The sequence below is a fragment of the Mus pahari genome, chromosome 21 (genome assembly GCF_900095145.1).
Source record: "Mus pahari chromosome 21, PAHARI_EIJ_v1.1, whole genome shotgun sequence".
Taxonomy (NCBI): Eukaryota; Metazoa; Chordata; class Mammalia; order Rodentia; family Muridae; genus Mus; species Mus pahari.
This window is the reverse complement of record NC_034610.1, coordinates 23,537,624-23,554,129: the sequence shown is the minus strand read 5'-3', so window position 1 is coordinate 23,554,129 and position 16,506 is coordinate 23,537,624. Positions and strand designations below refer to the sequence as shown.

General features: G+C 50.2%; 2 protein-coding genes across 2 annotated transcripts in view; both read right to left on the bottom strand.

Annotated features, from left to right (window-relative positions):
* Window positions 1-2,415: 2,415 nt before the first annotated feature.
* On the bottom strand, window positions 2,416-5,458 carry Clpsl2 (colipase like 2). Its single transcript, XM_021221847.1, has 3 exons — window positions 5,279-5,458; window positions 4,142-4,264; window positions 2,416-2,617 (listed from the first exon to the last, which is right to left on the bottom strand). Exons 1-3 carry the CDS (start codon window positions 5,366-5,368, stop codon window positions 2,522-2,524), a joined length of 309 nt encoding a protein of 102 aa, XP_021077506.1. The 5' UTR covers window positions 5,369-5,458; the 3' UTR covers window positions 2,416-2,521.
* A 7,386-nt stretch (window positions 5,459-12,844) lies between these two features.
* Armc12 (armadillo repeat containing 12) overlaps window positions 12,845-16,506 on the bottom strand; it is a 9,844-nt gene continuing 6,182 nt past the window's right edge. Inside the window, exons 3-5 of the mRNA XM_029533197.1 lie at window positions 14,014-14,187; window positions 13,787-13,858; window positions 12,845-13,177 (exon numbers count right to left, since the gene is read on the bottom strand). Coding sequence (XP_029389057.1) covers window positions 12,845-13,177; window positions 13,787-13,858; window positions 14,014-14,187 — 579 coding nt within the window. The remainder of the gene's footprint in view (window positions 13,178-13,786; window positions 13,859-14,013; window positions 14,188-16,506) is intronic.

Genomic DNA, 16,506 nt, shown 5'->3' with positions numbered 1-16,506 from the left:
CTGCAGAGCCCAGGCTGTCCCAGCCTCCACCCTCCTCTGCAGAGCCCAGGCTGTCCCAGCCTCTACCCTCCTCTGCAGAGCCCAGGCTGTCCCAGCTGGGTTTCCAGTCAGTGTTTGGCTTAAGTAAGTATCAGTCTTACATGGCTGGGGAGATGACTCTGCCATTGAAATGCTTGCTTTTGTAAACATGAGAAACCCTAAAATATTAAAAACAGAAACAAGCCGGGCGTGGTGGCGCACGCCTTTAATCCCAGTACTCAGGAGGCAGAGGCAGGTGGATTTTTGAGTTTGAGGCCAGCCTGGTCTACAGAGTGAGTTCCAGGGCAGCCAGGGCTATACAGAGAAACCCTGTCTCAACAAAACAAAACAAAACAAAACAAAACAAAAACAAAACAAAAAACAGAAACAAAAACTGGGTGCAGCAGTGCACGCTTGTAATGCCAGCATGACAGAAGTAAAGGTGGGCTCATTCACTTGGCCAGCCTACTTGTAGAAGGATAGGGAGAGTCCGTCTCCAAACAAAAAGGTAAAAAACTGATGAACATCAATCTGTGGTTGTCCAAGGCCATCCTGGACTCCAGGTCCGGGGTATCTGGTCTGGCCTTTGCGAACACTGTGTCTAGACATACAAGCAGGTAAAACAACCACACACACAACATAAAAAGAAGCCCTTTAAAAATCATTTTCAAAATGGGCTGGAGAGAAGACCCGTCAGTTAAGATGTTCTTTCAGACTAGTTCAATTCCCAGCAGCCGCAGCAGGTTGGCTCACAACTGCCTACAACTCAAGCTCCAGGCAAACCCGTTACCTCTGGCCTCCATGGGACCTGCACTCATGAGCTTGTACACGTTCACACAACCACGTGTGCATGCGCACGCACAACTAAAACAAAACAAAGCAAACAAACAAACAAAAAACCCGCACTTCGGGCTGGAGAGATGGCTCAGCAGTTAAGAGCACTGACTGCTCTTCCAGAGGTCCTGAGTTCAAATCCCAGCAACACCACATGGTGGCTCACAACCATCTGTAATGAAATCTGATGCCCTCTTCTGGGGTGTCTGAAGCCAGCTACAGTGTACTTACATATAATAAATAAATAAATAAATAAATAAATAAAAATTCCTTAAAAAAAAAAAAAAAAAACCCGCACTGGTATTGGGTGAACTCTTGACGTTGTTAGGCTACCAGGAAGGAATTCAGCCTTGGACCCGGGGCTGGCTGGGGCCTGAGCTGAGACCCTTGACTCTGAATTTCATATCTAACCACAAGCAAATTCCCCACATCACTTAAACGAGTCCAGGTGGGCTTTTGAGATGTTCCTGAAGCAAGGAAGTCTATGGTGACACCCAAGGGTTGAGCCCTAGGGCACAGCCTGTTGATCTGAGCCTCAGTTTCTCGGTATAGTGGAGTGGGCAGAACCTAAAAGTGGAGGAGTCAAAACACCAGCTCCTTTGCCATTCCACGCGTCACACTCTTGCTTTTTTTTTTTTTAAGGATGGTGTGTGTGTGTGTGTGTGTGTGTGGTGTGTACATGCGCACGCCCCACCCCCGCCCCCGCGGTAGCACAAGCGCAGTACCTGCAGATACCAGAAGAGGGCAGCAGAATCACTGACGTTGGTGTTACTGGTCCTTGTGAGCCACCCAATGGGGGTGTTGGGAACTGAACTCTCCCGGGGCCCCTGGAGGAGCAGGAAGCACTCTTAACTACTCCATCATCTCTCTAGCCTCACATTCTTGCATGACATTTTTAAAATTTTCCTTTGCGTGTGGCACACACATGCTGGTCTGCACGTGTGGGTGTCAGAGGAGAGAGAGACGGATTGGGAGTCCATGCCTCCTACCATGTGACACCCGGGGGACTGAACTCGGGTCCTTAAGCTTGGCAGCAAGTGTCTCATCTTAGTAAGCCGACTTGTCTTGTTAGCCCACGTTCTTTTTTTTTTTTTTAATATTTATTTATATATTATATGTAAGTACACTGTAGCTGTCTTCAGACACTCCAGAAGAGGGAGTCAGATCTCGTTACCGATGGTTGTGAGCCACCATGTGGCTGCTGGGATTTGAACTCCGGACCTTCGGAAGAACAGTCGGGTGCTCTTACCTACTGAGCCATCTCACCAGCCCCTAGCCCACGTTCTTGCATCTATACATCCCTACACATTTGAACACATTCCCAGTGACCTCCACCCTTCTGTTCCCCCCACAAGATATCTCCCCACTCTGACTCTCCCCACCACACACTCCCAGCCCCTTCCCAGGAAACTCTCCCTCCCTCCCGTCCTCCCTCCCTCCCTTCCTCCATCCCATTCCTATTCCCACCAAGGCTTTAGGTGAAAAACAAGTCGTGGAGAGGCTGTCTTCCTGCCTCGGTGTCCCCTTTTGCTTTTCCCACAAAGGGCAGACAGACAACAGGGCCAGGAAGTGATTTTAATGCTCAGGAGTCGATGTGGGGGTTGGGGATGGGGATGACACCTGTGGAGGGGAGGGTGCAGCAGCAGGGGCCATGAGCAGCCTGTGTCATCTATATCATTTGACACCGGCGGGGACATGTGTGGTCCTTAGAATGACAACTCAAGCCAGCTCGACAGGGACACATGATGTTCAGGCTCCTCTTGGTCTGTGGCGGAGGAAGGGTGTGAATTGAGGGGATTACACTTGTGGAGATTGGGGTAAGAGTACAAAGTGTGGTGGGAGATGCCCCAACCAGAGGTTCCATGTCATATGACCATGAACACAGCCTGTGTCATATCCTTTCCTCCTCTGCCCAGCGGGGGATAGCGGCTGCCCTGGTTTCTTGTTTTAGATTTTTATTTATTTATTTATTTATTTATTTATTTATTTATTTTTACGTGTTTGCCTGCATGTTTGAATATGTCTGCAGGTTCATTACATTGCCTGGAACTAGAGTTACACATGGTCGCGAGCCACCATGTGGGTGCTGGGACTGGAACCCCATCCTGGCAAGAACAAGTGCTCTTCACAGATGAGCCACCCCCACCCACCCCACCCCCCTCAGTCTCCTGCCAACCCCCAGGCTGGGTTTTCTTGTTAACATAACCTAGAGTCACCTGGAAAGGGGGAACCTTGGTTAAGGAATTGCCTCCCTTGGATTGGCCCATGGCTGTGTCTGTGAGAGACTGTCTTAATGATTGGCAAGGCAGGGCCAAGCCCACTGTGGGCGTTGCCATCCCTAGGCAGGTGAACCTGGTATGAAAGGCTAAGCCTGAGCCTGGTAGGAAGCCACCGAGCAGTGTTTCTTCCTGGTCTCTAATCCAGCTCCTGAGATGTCTCTTGGTGATGGAGGGTGACACAGTAACACACTTTCCAACCTGCATTTTTTTTTTAGTCTTGGTGTTTATCACAGTAACAGAAAGCAAGCTAGAACAGTTCTCATCTCCCCATTCTAGCGAGGGAGTTACAATTTACCAAGTAGCCTCTAATAAAGCAATCCAGGCCACAGTGGGGCCTTGGCTAGTTCCTTTAAGCTTGGGCAGAAGACCAAGCCAGGATATGGAGGCCAGTACCTCCTTCCTAGGAGTCTTTGGAGCCAGGGCCATGGAGTAGGAAGAAAACCTTCTATGCCTTTGCATCTTCTAGCTGATCTCAGTTGACCTGCTTGAATGAGCCCTGTGAACTTTCCCCAGTCACTTCGTGAAGGAGACACATTAGTCCCAGGCACATTAGTCCCACTGACTAAGGTCAGAGCAGTCCTAAAGGCAGGAGCTGGGGCAGCCGGGATGTAAGCCTGGATCCTGGGAACCTTCGGTCCTGTCTAGCCCTGCAGCCCTCCCAGGTAACCAGGTCATGGCACTAGGTCAGGGTAGGTGTATCTCCCGTCCTTCTCACCTCGGAGAAGTTGAGAAGATTCTCATCTGGTGTGCAACAAGCACCTACTATGTACTGGGGGCAGGGGACAGGGAATGTGACTCAATGAGTCTTTGCAAGTTCCCCTTCCTTGAGGCAGCCCAGGATGTAAAAATACCACATAGAAGAGATATTGCAGGATGAATAGTAGTTGGTAGCGGGGGCAGGGCACCCCAAGAGGCAGGTGGGTGGGGTGAGGGCTGGGGAGTGGGGGAGCAGAGGCATCTGTCTCCTTTTTGTAACCCCCCCACTCTTTCCCTGCTTGTGGGTGTCTCACCTGTGGCAAGCACCCCATGCCTACTCGGGACTTGGAGGTGCAGAAGGCCCCGCTTCTCTCCAGGTCTATGAGGCAACAGTCACTGGAGCACTGGGTGTGGTGGACACACTTGTCTCCATTGGCCTGTAGAAATAGCGCCTTGGTTACTAGCTCTCGTCTACAGAAGGATGACAGAGGTCCTGGCATTGCCCAAGAACCTCAGGGTCCAGGAGGGGAAGCCATGGGATTGTCACCTCAGACACCCCCCCCCCAGGTATCCCTCCTAGAGGCTGGACTTGACTGATGGGGGGGGGAGGCTGGTGAGATGGCTCAGCGGTTAAGCCCACTGACTGCTCTTCCGAAGGTCCCGAGTTCAAATCCCAGCAACCACATGGTGACTCACAACCATCCGTAATGAGATCTGATGCCCTCTTAAGGAGTGTCTGAAGTCAGCTACAGTGTACTTAAGAAATAATAAATAAATCTTAGAAAAAAAAAAAACCCTAACTTTAAAACAAAACAGAGTCAGGAGCTGGGCATCCTGCCCCCTCACCTGCATGGATTCCATAGCTAATGGGCATGAAGAGAGGGGGTAATATGGCTCAGCCAATGAAGGAGCTTGCTGTGCAAGCTGGATGACCTGAGTTCAATCTCCCCCCTTCCGGGGACCGAGTAAAGATGGGAGGAAAAAACAGACTCCACTGAGATAGATGTCCCTGGTCTCATATGCACAGACATGGGAGGGAGGGAGAGAGGGGAGGGAGGGGAGGGAGGGAGGGAGGGAAGGAAGAAACCTTTAGAATTAAAAAATAAAATAAAATGGAAGGGAGAAAGGCGAGAGGAAGACTTTGCATCTAGAAGGGTCCCTAGGTCTTGGAGGAGAGCAGGGGAAACCCCAGAATCAGCAGGTAGTGGGTGCTTGGGATAGTGGGGGAGGGGTGGTGAGCCCAGGGCTGAGAGAGCAGAGAGGAGGGCTGGGCCAGGGGCACGGGGTCTCCAGTCCAGGAAAGGCAAATGAAACCTGCCCAGGACTGTGAAGTACACCTCCAACACGCACTACCCCCACCTCCACCCCACCCCCACTCTGGACGGGGTGTGCACCTTACAGCCCTCGGTTCCCACCTTTCCGTCCCAGGGCACGTCAAGGGCAATGCTCACCTTTTTCGGAGCTGAGTTGTCACTGTGTTTGTGTGGCAGGGTCCCAGCAAGCAAAGCCAGGACGGCAACCAAGGCCTGAGTGAAGGCCATGATGGTCTGGGTGGCCGCAAGCTCCCTGAACCCGGCTGGGGATAAGTCCCTGTGGGGTGGGAGCCCGCCAGCGTGGGCCCGATGGTCACAGACTGTCCTGCTCAGTGCATGTGGGACGAGGACGGCTGATTCCCAGGCCTTGGCAGCCTCTGGATGGGCTGGAGGGAGGAAAGGCTCTGGACCAACCGGGCATTTGTGCTGTGGAGCCCACGGACCTGATACCGGCTACTTTGAAACACAGACTTCAAACTGTAAAGGAAAAGTATTTTCTTAACTCATCTTGAGTTAAGGAAATCTTGAGTTTGAAGGGGGTGGGAGGTGCAGAGCGGCCGAGCTCACTAAGGACCAGGGCCAGAACCTTAGAGGGGAAGAGGTCAGGAGCACGTTCCTACCCAGAATGCCTAGGGCGGCAAAGAATCCCTGAGGCAGGCGAGGGAGACATTTGACTCTAATGGAGACCTGACTGGGGTTTCCGGGCAGGGGCAGATGGGATGACGGTGAGGCAGGAGCGTGAGGGGGTGAGCTCAGGGTTTGGGGGGTGGTGAGCCCTAGGTGGGATTCAGAGCAGAGACTCAGGGTGCCTATTTGTGGGAGCTGACTGGGACCCCAGAGCCCAGCTGCAGTGGCTTCTCTGAAAACAGCTATTCACCACGGGGCTAGTATTGGGACCGGGGACTCTGGCCTGCGACCCTAAGTACAGGACGAGGTTGGTTGTCCTAATCTGTGAGGACAGCAGACTTGAAGGACAGCTGGTGCGAACGTCCAGCCACCCGCTCCGTCCCTATGCACGTTGCGGTGGCAGGCAGGGCAGGACTGGAGCATGCAGTGTGCTCTTATCCCTCCTGCAGGCCCTGCTGGCCACGGGTCTCAGAGGAAGCGTCCCGAGCTGACACAGCTGGCCTCCAAACCTGGCTGACCTCTAACCCCTGCAGTCACCCCTGGACAGAGGTTGACAATCCTACCGAGTAGCCAGGTATGTTGTCCCATAGCCTGACCCCTAAAGCAGGGTACTCTTTCTAGAAAGATGGTCTACAGCAGGAGAATTCCTCAGCAGGGCCGGAGAGAGTTCTGTGCAACCTCTGTGTTCAGGTGAGATACACTCACACAGCCTCGGGGGAAGCCAGGAGCTAGCGGTCTACTTAGACTGTTCATATGCGGGTGTGATGGTTTCTCTATTCTTGGACCAGGGAGTGGCACCATTTGGAGGTGTGGCCTTGTTGGAATAGGTATGACCTGGTTGGAGTAGGTGTGCCACTGTGGGCATGGGCTTAAGACCCTCACGCTAGTTGCCTGGAAGTCAGTCTTCCACTAGCAGCCTTTGGATGAAGATGTCGAACTCTCAGCTCTGCCTGCACCATGCCTGCCTGGACACTGCCATGCTCCCACCTTGATGATAATGGACTGAACCTCTGAATCTGTAAGCCAGCCCCAATTAAATCTTGTTTTTTATAAGACTTGCCTTGGTCATGGGGTCTGTTCACAGCAGTAAAACTCTAAGACAGCGGGCTAGATGCATGTGTTCTCTGACCTCAAGTCCCGCCCTCACCTCCCCCTGCCCACATGAGTCTGACCACATTGATACCCAACCCCTTTTCCAGTGAAGGCTCCTTCCTTCTCGGCATATAGCCCTGGCTGGCCTGGAATTTGGTATGCAGAGGTGGCTGGCCTCAAACCCACGGAGCTCCACTTGCTTCTGTTGTCTGAGTGCTGCGATTAAAGGGGTGGTGGGGTTTGTTTGTTTGTTTGTTTGTTTGTTCTGAGATAGGGTTCTACTTTGTAGCCCAGGCTGGCCTGGAACTCTTTTTTTTTTTTTTNTTTTTTTGTTTTTTTGTTTTTTTGTTTTTTCGAGACAGGGTTTCTCTGTATAGCCCTGGCTGTCCTGGAACTCACTTGGTAGACCAGGCTGGCCTCGAACTCAGAAATCCACCTGCCTCTGCCTCCTGAGTGCTGGGATTAAAGGCCTGCGCCACCAGGCCCGGCTGGCCTGGAACTCTTTACGTAGTCCAGGTTGGCTTCAAATTCATGGCAATCCTCCTGCCTCAGCCTCCCAAGTATTTCGATCCCAGGGGTGAGCCACCACACCCAGCTCTGCAGGATTTTTATTTTACTCTCTTTGGTCTTTAATAAATGCTAGTGGTGAGCCATCACTGGTTTCTACTTCCCCCAGTGGAATGAATACCCACTCTTCTACCACTGCATCGGGTCCTCCTGGTTTGTCCAACCACCTTGCCTTAGCCATTTATCTGTCTCCAACTGTGACTTCCCTGGATTCTTAAGTGACTCCCTGCTGCTCAGGTGGCCTTGAGGGCCCAATAGACCAGCCATTCATGTCCAGCCTAAGAATTCATTATGAAGGAGGTATATAGCAACCAATGGCTGAATTCACCCAGAGTCCTCAAAGTTGGTATGTTCCCCCACTCCTAAGTGGGCCACAGACCTGACCTTTGAGAGCCAGTGACAGAGGCAGAGCTGACTGGAGAGAAGGTACAGACGTCCCGACTTCTAGAAAGTCCTATAGATGCTTCTGCCGTTCCTTAAACCTATTCAGTCAGTGTATACAAGACCGAGCCACACCTACAGAACTGTTGGGGTCCATGGTCGTCTGAGCAGAACAGCCAGCTGTCTTCTTCATGGGATCAGGCGTACCTGCTGGCAAGAGAACAGCACATCAGGCCTGATGACTGGTTCCTCACAGGAACACGGAGAACCACCGGGCCGTCTGAGATTGCAGCCACCTTCCTCTGCCCCTCTTGGTATTTGTATACAATTGTGCCCTAATTTCACATGGCCTGGGGCCTGGGGTTGGGGGTCGGGAGTATACTGGCTGGGACTGGAACTCTAAGCTGGCCTCCTTTTTGGCTCTGAAGAAGCCACTCTTCATGTGGGACTGCTTTGGGGATCAGTCATGATCCTGTTAGCACTCTAGCACCTTCAGACTGTTCATGTGACTTTCTGGGCAACCGGTACACTCTCTCTCTCTCTCCTCTCTCTCTCTCTCTCTCTCTCTCTCTCTCTCTCTCTCTCTTCTGAGACTTCTCTGAGAGCATAACTGGGCAGTGAGCCCCAAGGCCCCCCCCCCACTGTGTTTCTTCAGTTCTGTGGTCATAAGCACACCCTGCTTCGTGTGTCTTTGGGTGCTTTGCCTGCATGTGTGCCTTGTGCCCTTCCAAGGTCAGAGATGTTGTTGGCTCCCTAGAACCAGAGTCAGTTGTGAGCAGCCCAGTGGATGCTGGGAATTGAACTCAGGACGTCTGAAAGAGCAGCAGTGCTCTAACCACTGAGCTGTCTCTCCAGCCCTGGTTTTTTGTTGTCATTTTGCTTGTTTATGGTTGATGCTGTTACTGATGCTTTGGTTTTTTTTTTTTTCCCCCCACATAGATCGGTACCACAGACACTTCAATTCTTAACACATGTACCCAAACTCGAGAGTCACATAGTGTTCCTTTGGAAGTTACGCCAGCGATGGTCCTGCCCCAAGCTTGCCAAGTTTCCCACAAGACCTTGCAGAACAGTCAGACACTCAGTCTTCCCCTCTGCTGAGTGAATCACAGTTTTATGGCACACACAATGCACACTCAAGTTTTCCATCTTTCGCTACTCATTATTATGATGTTTTAGGAAAATGGGCTGCCGGAACCAGAGCTGTCACCATCCTGACAGGGCGAGGACCAATAAGAGGTTGTATAGGAAACAGAAGACAGGATGTAATTTAAAATATCCCAGAAATGGGCTGGAAAGATGGCTCAGCCGCTAGAGGCTAGGCTCACAACCAAAAATATGAGTTCCTGTTCTCAGCCCTTGTGGCTGTCTCTCCAGCTACGAAAAAACAAAAAACCAACCCAAACCCAATCCAGACACCCACGCACATCTGAGACGCCGGTGTGCAGCTCTGTGGGGCAGGATGTTAACAGTCCTCTGTGGGAAGTTTCTCTGACTCCTCGCGTCAGTGTGCCACTGTCCCCTGGATGCATGAAAAGCTAAGCAGCCAGCAAACAATTTCACCTATTTTTTTAATTTTAGATTTTATTATTTGATGGGTATGAGTGTTTTGCTTGAATGTATGTCCCTGCATCACATGTGGGCCTGGTACCCTGGTGATGAGCCTCCATGTGGGTGCTGGGAATTTAACTTGGGTTCTTTGCAACAAGGGGTGCTCTTAACCACTGAGCCGACTCTCCACACCACGATTTCACCCCTTAAGAAACCAGTTATGGGGCTGGTGAGATGGCTCAGTGGGTAAGAGCACCCGACTGCTCTTCCAAAGGTCCAGAGTTCAAATCCCAGCAACCACATGGTGGCTCATAACCATCTGTAACAAGATCTGACTCCCTCTTCTGGAGTGTCTGAAGACAGCTACAGTGTACTTACATATAATAAATAAATAAATCTTTAAAAAAATTCCTCTGGGGCTGGTGAGATGGCTCAGTGGGTAAGAGGACCTGATTGCTCTTCCGAAGGTCCAGAGTTCAAATCCCAGCAACCACATGGTGGCTCATAACCATCTGTAACAAGATCTGACTCCCTCTTCTGGAGTGTCTGAAGACAGCTACAGTGTACTTACATATAATAAATAAATAAATCTTTAAAAAAAAAATTCCTCTGGGGCTGGCGAGATGGCTCAGTGGTTAAGAGCACTGACTGCTCTTAAGAAGGTCCTGAGTTCAAATCCCAGCAACCACATGGTGGCTCACAACCATCTGTAATGGGATATGACCCCCTCTTCTCGTGTGTCTGAAGACAGCTACAGTGTACTTACATATATTAATAAATAAATCTTTAAAAAAAAAAACACTGAAAAAAATATTCCTCTGGGAGCTGGAGAGATGGCTCAGCGGTTAAGAGCATGGTCTGCTCATCCAGAGGTCTTGAGTTCAATCTCCAGGAACCACATGGTGGCTCAGGGCCCTGAGGAAGGATAGATCATCAGTCAGGAAAACACAAATTGAGGGAAGAGGGGAGCAAGGGGACCAGGCAGAGGAGGCTGATGGGGAGCTACAGAGCAGAAAGGCAGACTAAGAATCAGAGTATAGCTTGCCTCTGTAGCAGAGGAACAGAAGCCACCCGTGGGCAGCCACATGTTGTGTCTGTCAGGGCCCCTCCCCCTCCTTGTAGATTTTTATTTATTTATTTAATGTATGACTGCCTTATCTGCATGTACACCTACATGCCAGAAGAGGGCAGCAGATCTCACTATAGATGGTTGTGAGCTGCCATATGGTTCCTGGGGATTGAACTCAAGACCTCTTGGAATGATAACCTCCAGCCCCGGGCAAAGCTTGACGGAGTCAGGTGAGCCAACCAAGATACTCCAAGTTCTGGAAATAACAAGTGATTGTTGGCTTTTGTTCTTGTGTCTCCCAGGGGCTGTCACCCCAGAGAAGTGACAATCCTTGTCTTCTCCGAGAGAACCTCACAGTACAGCTTCTCTAAGGTCGTTGTAATGCCAACGGTCTCCTAAGTGCTTCGTTGCTATTCATTTTACAGACAGACAGGGTCCATGCCTCTCCCCAGGTTACACAGCTAGCAAGTAGCAGGGCTAGGATTCGAACCCAGCACTCTTGACTCCAGCCTTCTCCCCCTTAGCTAGTCTGTCTGTTATTCTCTGTCCCCTGTTCTTACCAGATAGTTTCAGCTCCTCCTGCGCTTCTGGTGTAAACTTTGAGAGGACGGTAACAGAGCCACGGTCCCTTACCCTGTTTAACACTCCAGAATCACACTGGACTCCTCCTTGACCAGGATTGAATGGTAAATGTGGAGTGAATAAGAAACTGACCTGGGTCAGCAAGATGGTCCAGCAGGGCTTGCTGCCAAGCCTGAGGACCCAAGTTCAATCCTGGGATCCACGTGACAGAAGGAGAGAACTAATTCTACTCCACTCTACACACACACACCACCTCTGCTTCCTGAATGCTGAGATTAGAGCCATGGACCACCATGCCTGTCTTAAGTCCATCATTTTGAAGGTTCTAAATCCGGGATGAGGCTCGCGCCACTGCTACTTAGCATCTAGTGAGGCCCTAGGTAGATGGTGGCATGTCCCAGAAGGGACTCATGTGCCCAGGGGCACAACATCAAACAGGAGATCAGAAAGAGGCTAGGCTCCCACACAGGCATCCCCCTTCAAGGGCCCACACCATTCCCAATAGGAGGAACTGGGAAGATTTTTTAAAAATATTTATTTATTTTATGTACGTGAGTACACTGCCATTGTCTTCAGACACACCAGAAGGCGGCATCAGATCCCATTACAGATGGCTGTGAGCCACCATGTGGTTGCTGGAAACTGAACTCAGGACCTCTGGAAGAGCAGTCAGTGCTCTTACCCGCGGAGCCATCTCTCCAGCCCTGGGGAAGACTCAAGCCACAGACAGAGAACTGGACTGGAGAGAGAGCTCAACAATTAACAGCACCTAATGCCCTTGCAGAGGGCAGGCTTTGGTTCCCAGCACCTGCATGGCGGTTTGCAACCATCTGTAACTCTACTTCCATTAAAACACATACACTGGGGGCTGGTGAGATGGCTCAGCGGGTGTGAGTTCAAATCCCAGCAACCACATGGTGGCTCACAACCACCCATAATGAGATCTGATGCCCTCTTCTCATGTGTCTGAAGACAGCTACAGTATAATAATAAATAAATCTTTTAAAAAAAAAAAAAACCCACATACACTGGGGCTGGAGAGGTGGTTCAGTGGTTAAGAGCTCTGTCTGCTCTTCCAGAGGTCCTGAGTTCAAATTACAGCACTCACATGGTGGTTCACAACCATAGGGTCCGAAGCCCTCTTCTGGTGTGTGCCTGAAGACAGCTACAGTGTACTCATATAAATAAAACTAAACACACACACACACACACACACACACACACACACACACACACACAGCACCTATGTCCTCACAGGAAAGGGTGTCCTCACATTCAGGCTTTAAGGGCGTCTGGGAGATGACTTTCAAGTCGAAGTCCTTGCCAGGCAAACGCGAGGACTGGAATTCACATTCCTCACAATCCATGCAAATGCCCAGGGGATGAGCCACTGGCTGTCCTTCCAGCCATCCCCAGAATGCAGCGACAGGGCCATCCCCAGAGACTAGCCTGGGTTCGACTGAGACACCCCACCTCAGTAAATAAAGTAATAAAGTAGAGGAAGTTGATCCTGTCGTCAAGCTGGGGCCTCCACATGCGAGAGCATGTGCACAGACACAAATGTACACGTGTTCCCTCCCCGTCACACACACACAAACACACACACACACACACACACACACACACAAATTGAAACAAATTTGAAGAGCAGCAACAGAAGGGGCAGTCAGTCTCCCAAACACAGAAGTGGGATGTGTTTGGGGTGCTGTTCCACGGCCTGGGGGAGGCCCTGATGAACAGCACCTCCACCCAGGTCCTGGGAGACAACGGACAGACGCTTGCTTCCGGAGGTCTCAAGCTTCCCTCCCGTATGCATTTATTGGATCTCCTTAACTTCACTTCCCGGTTTTAAAGCAGGAATGGCTAGGTCGGCAGGAAGAGGGTCGGGATCCCAGGTCCTGGGGACACTGCAAGCTCACTATGACTTTGCAGGCCTGGATCTGAACTTCCTCCTCAGGGTGGATGACCAGGGAGAGCAGTCGGTCTGCCAGTCTGGACTCATCCCCAAAGAGGGCTTCGTGCAGGGATTGCTCGTTGTAATGCCATTTGACCGCTCGGTAATGAGTGGCGTTCCGACCTTCACTCAAGTGCTCCGCAAACACCAGCACCTCAAACAGCAGACTGCCGGGCTGTGTAGACTGGAAGAGGTTCAGGAAGTTGCAACGCACCTACGATGAGATGGGACAGAACCAGTGAGCCCCTGCCCGTTCTCAAAGTCTCATCTTTGGCTTCCCACCGTCTCTGCTTTCTCGCGGACCCAGGTTTGCTGTTCCCTTTCATGATCATTTTCTAGCATCACGGTCAAGAGAACACGAGTGAGTTCCTGAGATTAACTTTAAGGCAGTGTGTGAGGGAGCGGAGGTGACAAGCTCTGCTTTTGCAGCACCCACATGGTGGCTCAATACCCTCTGTAGCTCGTTACAGGGGATCTGGCGCCGTCTGCTGGCCTCCACAGGCATTGCACACAGGCAACGCACAGACACCCGTGCACATTAAAAAATAATCTCCAAAATAATCGACCTAGGGCTGGTGAGATGGCTCAGCGGATAAGAGCACCCGACTGCTCTCCCGAAGGTCCTGAGTTCAAATCCCGAAAACCACATGGTGGCTCACAACCACCCTTAACGAGATCTGACTCCCTCTTCTGGAGTGTCTGAAGACAGCTAAGGTGTAATTTCATATAATAAATAGATCTTTTTAAAAAATCGATCTAGCGAACATATTCCCTCCTGACACCTGCATCAGCATCCCATCAGTCCCTCTCCATCTTTCCTCACCTGACAGTTGAGAATGTCATAGAGAAGGTCGTTCTTCTGTGCTAGGTAACTCAGGAGGCGGACAGCTTGTACCTGAAGAAGGAACAACAAGGGGAGGGAACGTAGGTCTGGGCCTCAGCAGGGGTGGCTTGAACCTCTGCTCTTCCCTCTAGGTGCTGCTCCGGGACTAGCCGGGGACGGAGCGGGGCGGGGCCGGGGGCGGGGCCGCGGCCCTGACGGACAGGCACCTGTGCCAGAATGCAGTCTGACTGTATGATCTCCATCAGGGCGGGCATCACCCGCCGCAGCTGTGGGTGCACATAGTCAGGTAGCGGGAGGTTGTTGAGCAATCGGAGACCAGCTATGTGCAGTTCTAAGTCCCAGATGGTGGAAATCAGTTCCAGTACCTTGATGCAATGCTCCTGGAGTGGAGAGATGGGTCTGTTCTTGTATGGTGACCTCCCTGATGATGCTCGTGTCGCCCTTCCCTGACCCCACCCAGGACCCGGGAGATAACCCTTTCTACCATGAATGGAAGTAATAAAGCAGTTAAGCAGAATGGCTCAGCAGTTAAGAGCACCGACTGCTCTTCCAGAGGTCCTGAGTTCAATTCCCAGCACCCACATGGTGACTCACGACCATCTGTAATGGGATCCGATGCCCTCTTCTGGTGTGCCTGAAGACAGCTACAGTGTACTCATATACATAAATTAAAAAAAAAAAACCAACTATGTGCGCGCACACACATATTTGCAACATTTTTATAATAAAGTTATTGATGATTTATTTGTATACTTATAAATTGAAAGGAAGCTTGCTATTCCACGTATACATCTTACCCAATCATAGTTCAATACCACGATTAGAGAGATGGTATTATGAGTCCCCAGATCTGTGTCTTATTACAGATCTTTGTAATGACCACTGCCTTCTATGTCACTTCACCACATCAAAACTGTCCCAGGGATCTCTCTTGTGGGATTCCTTACAGTCATTGCCACCCGCCCCTCCCCCCAATCCCAATCTGTTTTCCAACTGGATAGTCTTTTGAGAATGTCTTATAAATGAGATTAAACTTCATGTGGCCTATTGAGATTGGTTACTTGTCCAAAATAATGCCAGAGATCAATCCAAGTCACATGTAATAACATGCCATTCCTCCAGAGATCAATCCAAGTCACATGTAGTAACATGCCATTCCTCCAGAGATCAATCCAAGTCACATGTAGTAACATGTAGTCACATGTAGCCATTCCTCTTGGTTGCTTCGTAGTATTCCTTTGAATGGACGTACCACAGTTTAACCACTCACCGAACTGAAAGACTTCCAGTAGCTTTTAGTCTGAGCTGATTTGGAATAAGGCTGCTATGAGTAATTGTGCACAGTTGCTAGGCAGCTGTAAGTTTATATTCCTCCGGGATAAAAGCCCAGAAGTGTAACTATCAGTCGATAAATGTATATTGAATGTTTTGCTCTGTTTGTTGAGACAGAGTTTCTCTGTATAGCCTTGGCTGTCCTAGAACTTGCTCTGTAGACCAGGCTGGCCTGGAACTCATAAAGATCTGCCTGCCTCTGCCTCCTGAGTGCTGGGATTAAAGGCATGCACCACCACACCTGGCTATCTTAATTATCTTAATTTAATTTTTTTTCCAGAACTGAGGACCAAACTCAGGGCCTTGTGCTTCCTAGGCAAGCGCTCTACCACAGAGCTAAATCCCCACCCCAATTTAAAATATTTTAAATCTTGTGATTACTATTGTTATGGGGGAGAGGGGATAACATGATGTATGGAGTGGGATGGGAGCATTTAAATGGAGGTCAGAGGACATCCTGTGGGAACCAGCTGTCCAATCTGCTAGGCTTAGCAGCAGATAGCCCCCATGAGCTTCCTCACCAGCCCTGTACATAGAATCTTGTTTTTTAAAGATTTATTTACTATTATACATAAGTACACTGTAGCTGTCTTCAGACACTCCAGAAGAGGGTGTCAGATCTCATTACGGATGGTTGTGAGCCACCATGGGGTTTGAACTCAGGACCTCTAGAAGAGCAGTCGGTGCTCTTACCCACTGAGCCATCTCTCCAGCCCTTCTATGTAGACTCTTGAGGCCCCTTGTTAGACATGGTTTGTTGTTGGCTTTTTTTTGTTGATTTTTTGTTTCTTAGGTGGTGACTCATGTAGCCCAAGCTGGTCTCATTTGCTATTATATCTGTGGGTGACCTTTAACACCCCCACCCCGCCACCCCCTCTTCTTGCCTCTACCCCCTGAGTGTTAGGATCATGGGCATGTGCAACTGCACCTAGTTCATTCAGTGATGGAGATGGAGCCAGGCTTCCTGCAGACTAGGCAGACTCGACCATGAAGCCACCTTTCCAATGCCTACTGTCTTTTACAAAGCGTGTGTTTGATGTCACTTCACCATAGAGGCAACAAAAGCTCACTTCCTTCAAAACTGTAACCCCACGTGAACTTCCTCATGCCGCTCTCTGTCTTTCTCTATCTCTGTGTCTGTCTCTCTCTCTGTATATCTGTCTGTCTCTTGCTCTGTGTCTGTTTCTGTTTGTCTCTTTCTCTCTGTGTCTGTCTGTGTCTGTGTGTCTATCTATCCCTCTCTGTCTCTGTGTATCTATGTCTGTGTCTGTGTGTCTGTGTGTCTGTGTGTCTGTATGTTTCTGTGTGTCTCTGTGTGTCTGTGTATCTATGTCTGTTTCTGTGTGTCTGTATGTTTCTGTGTGTCT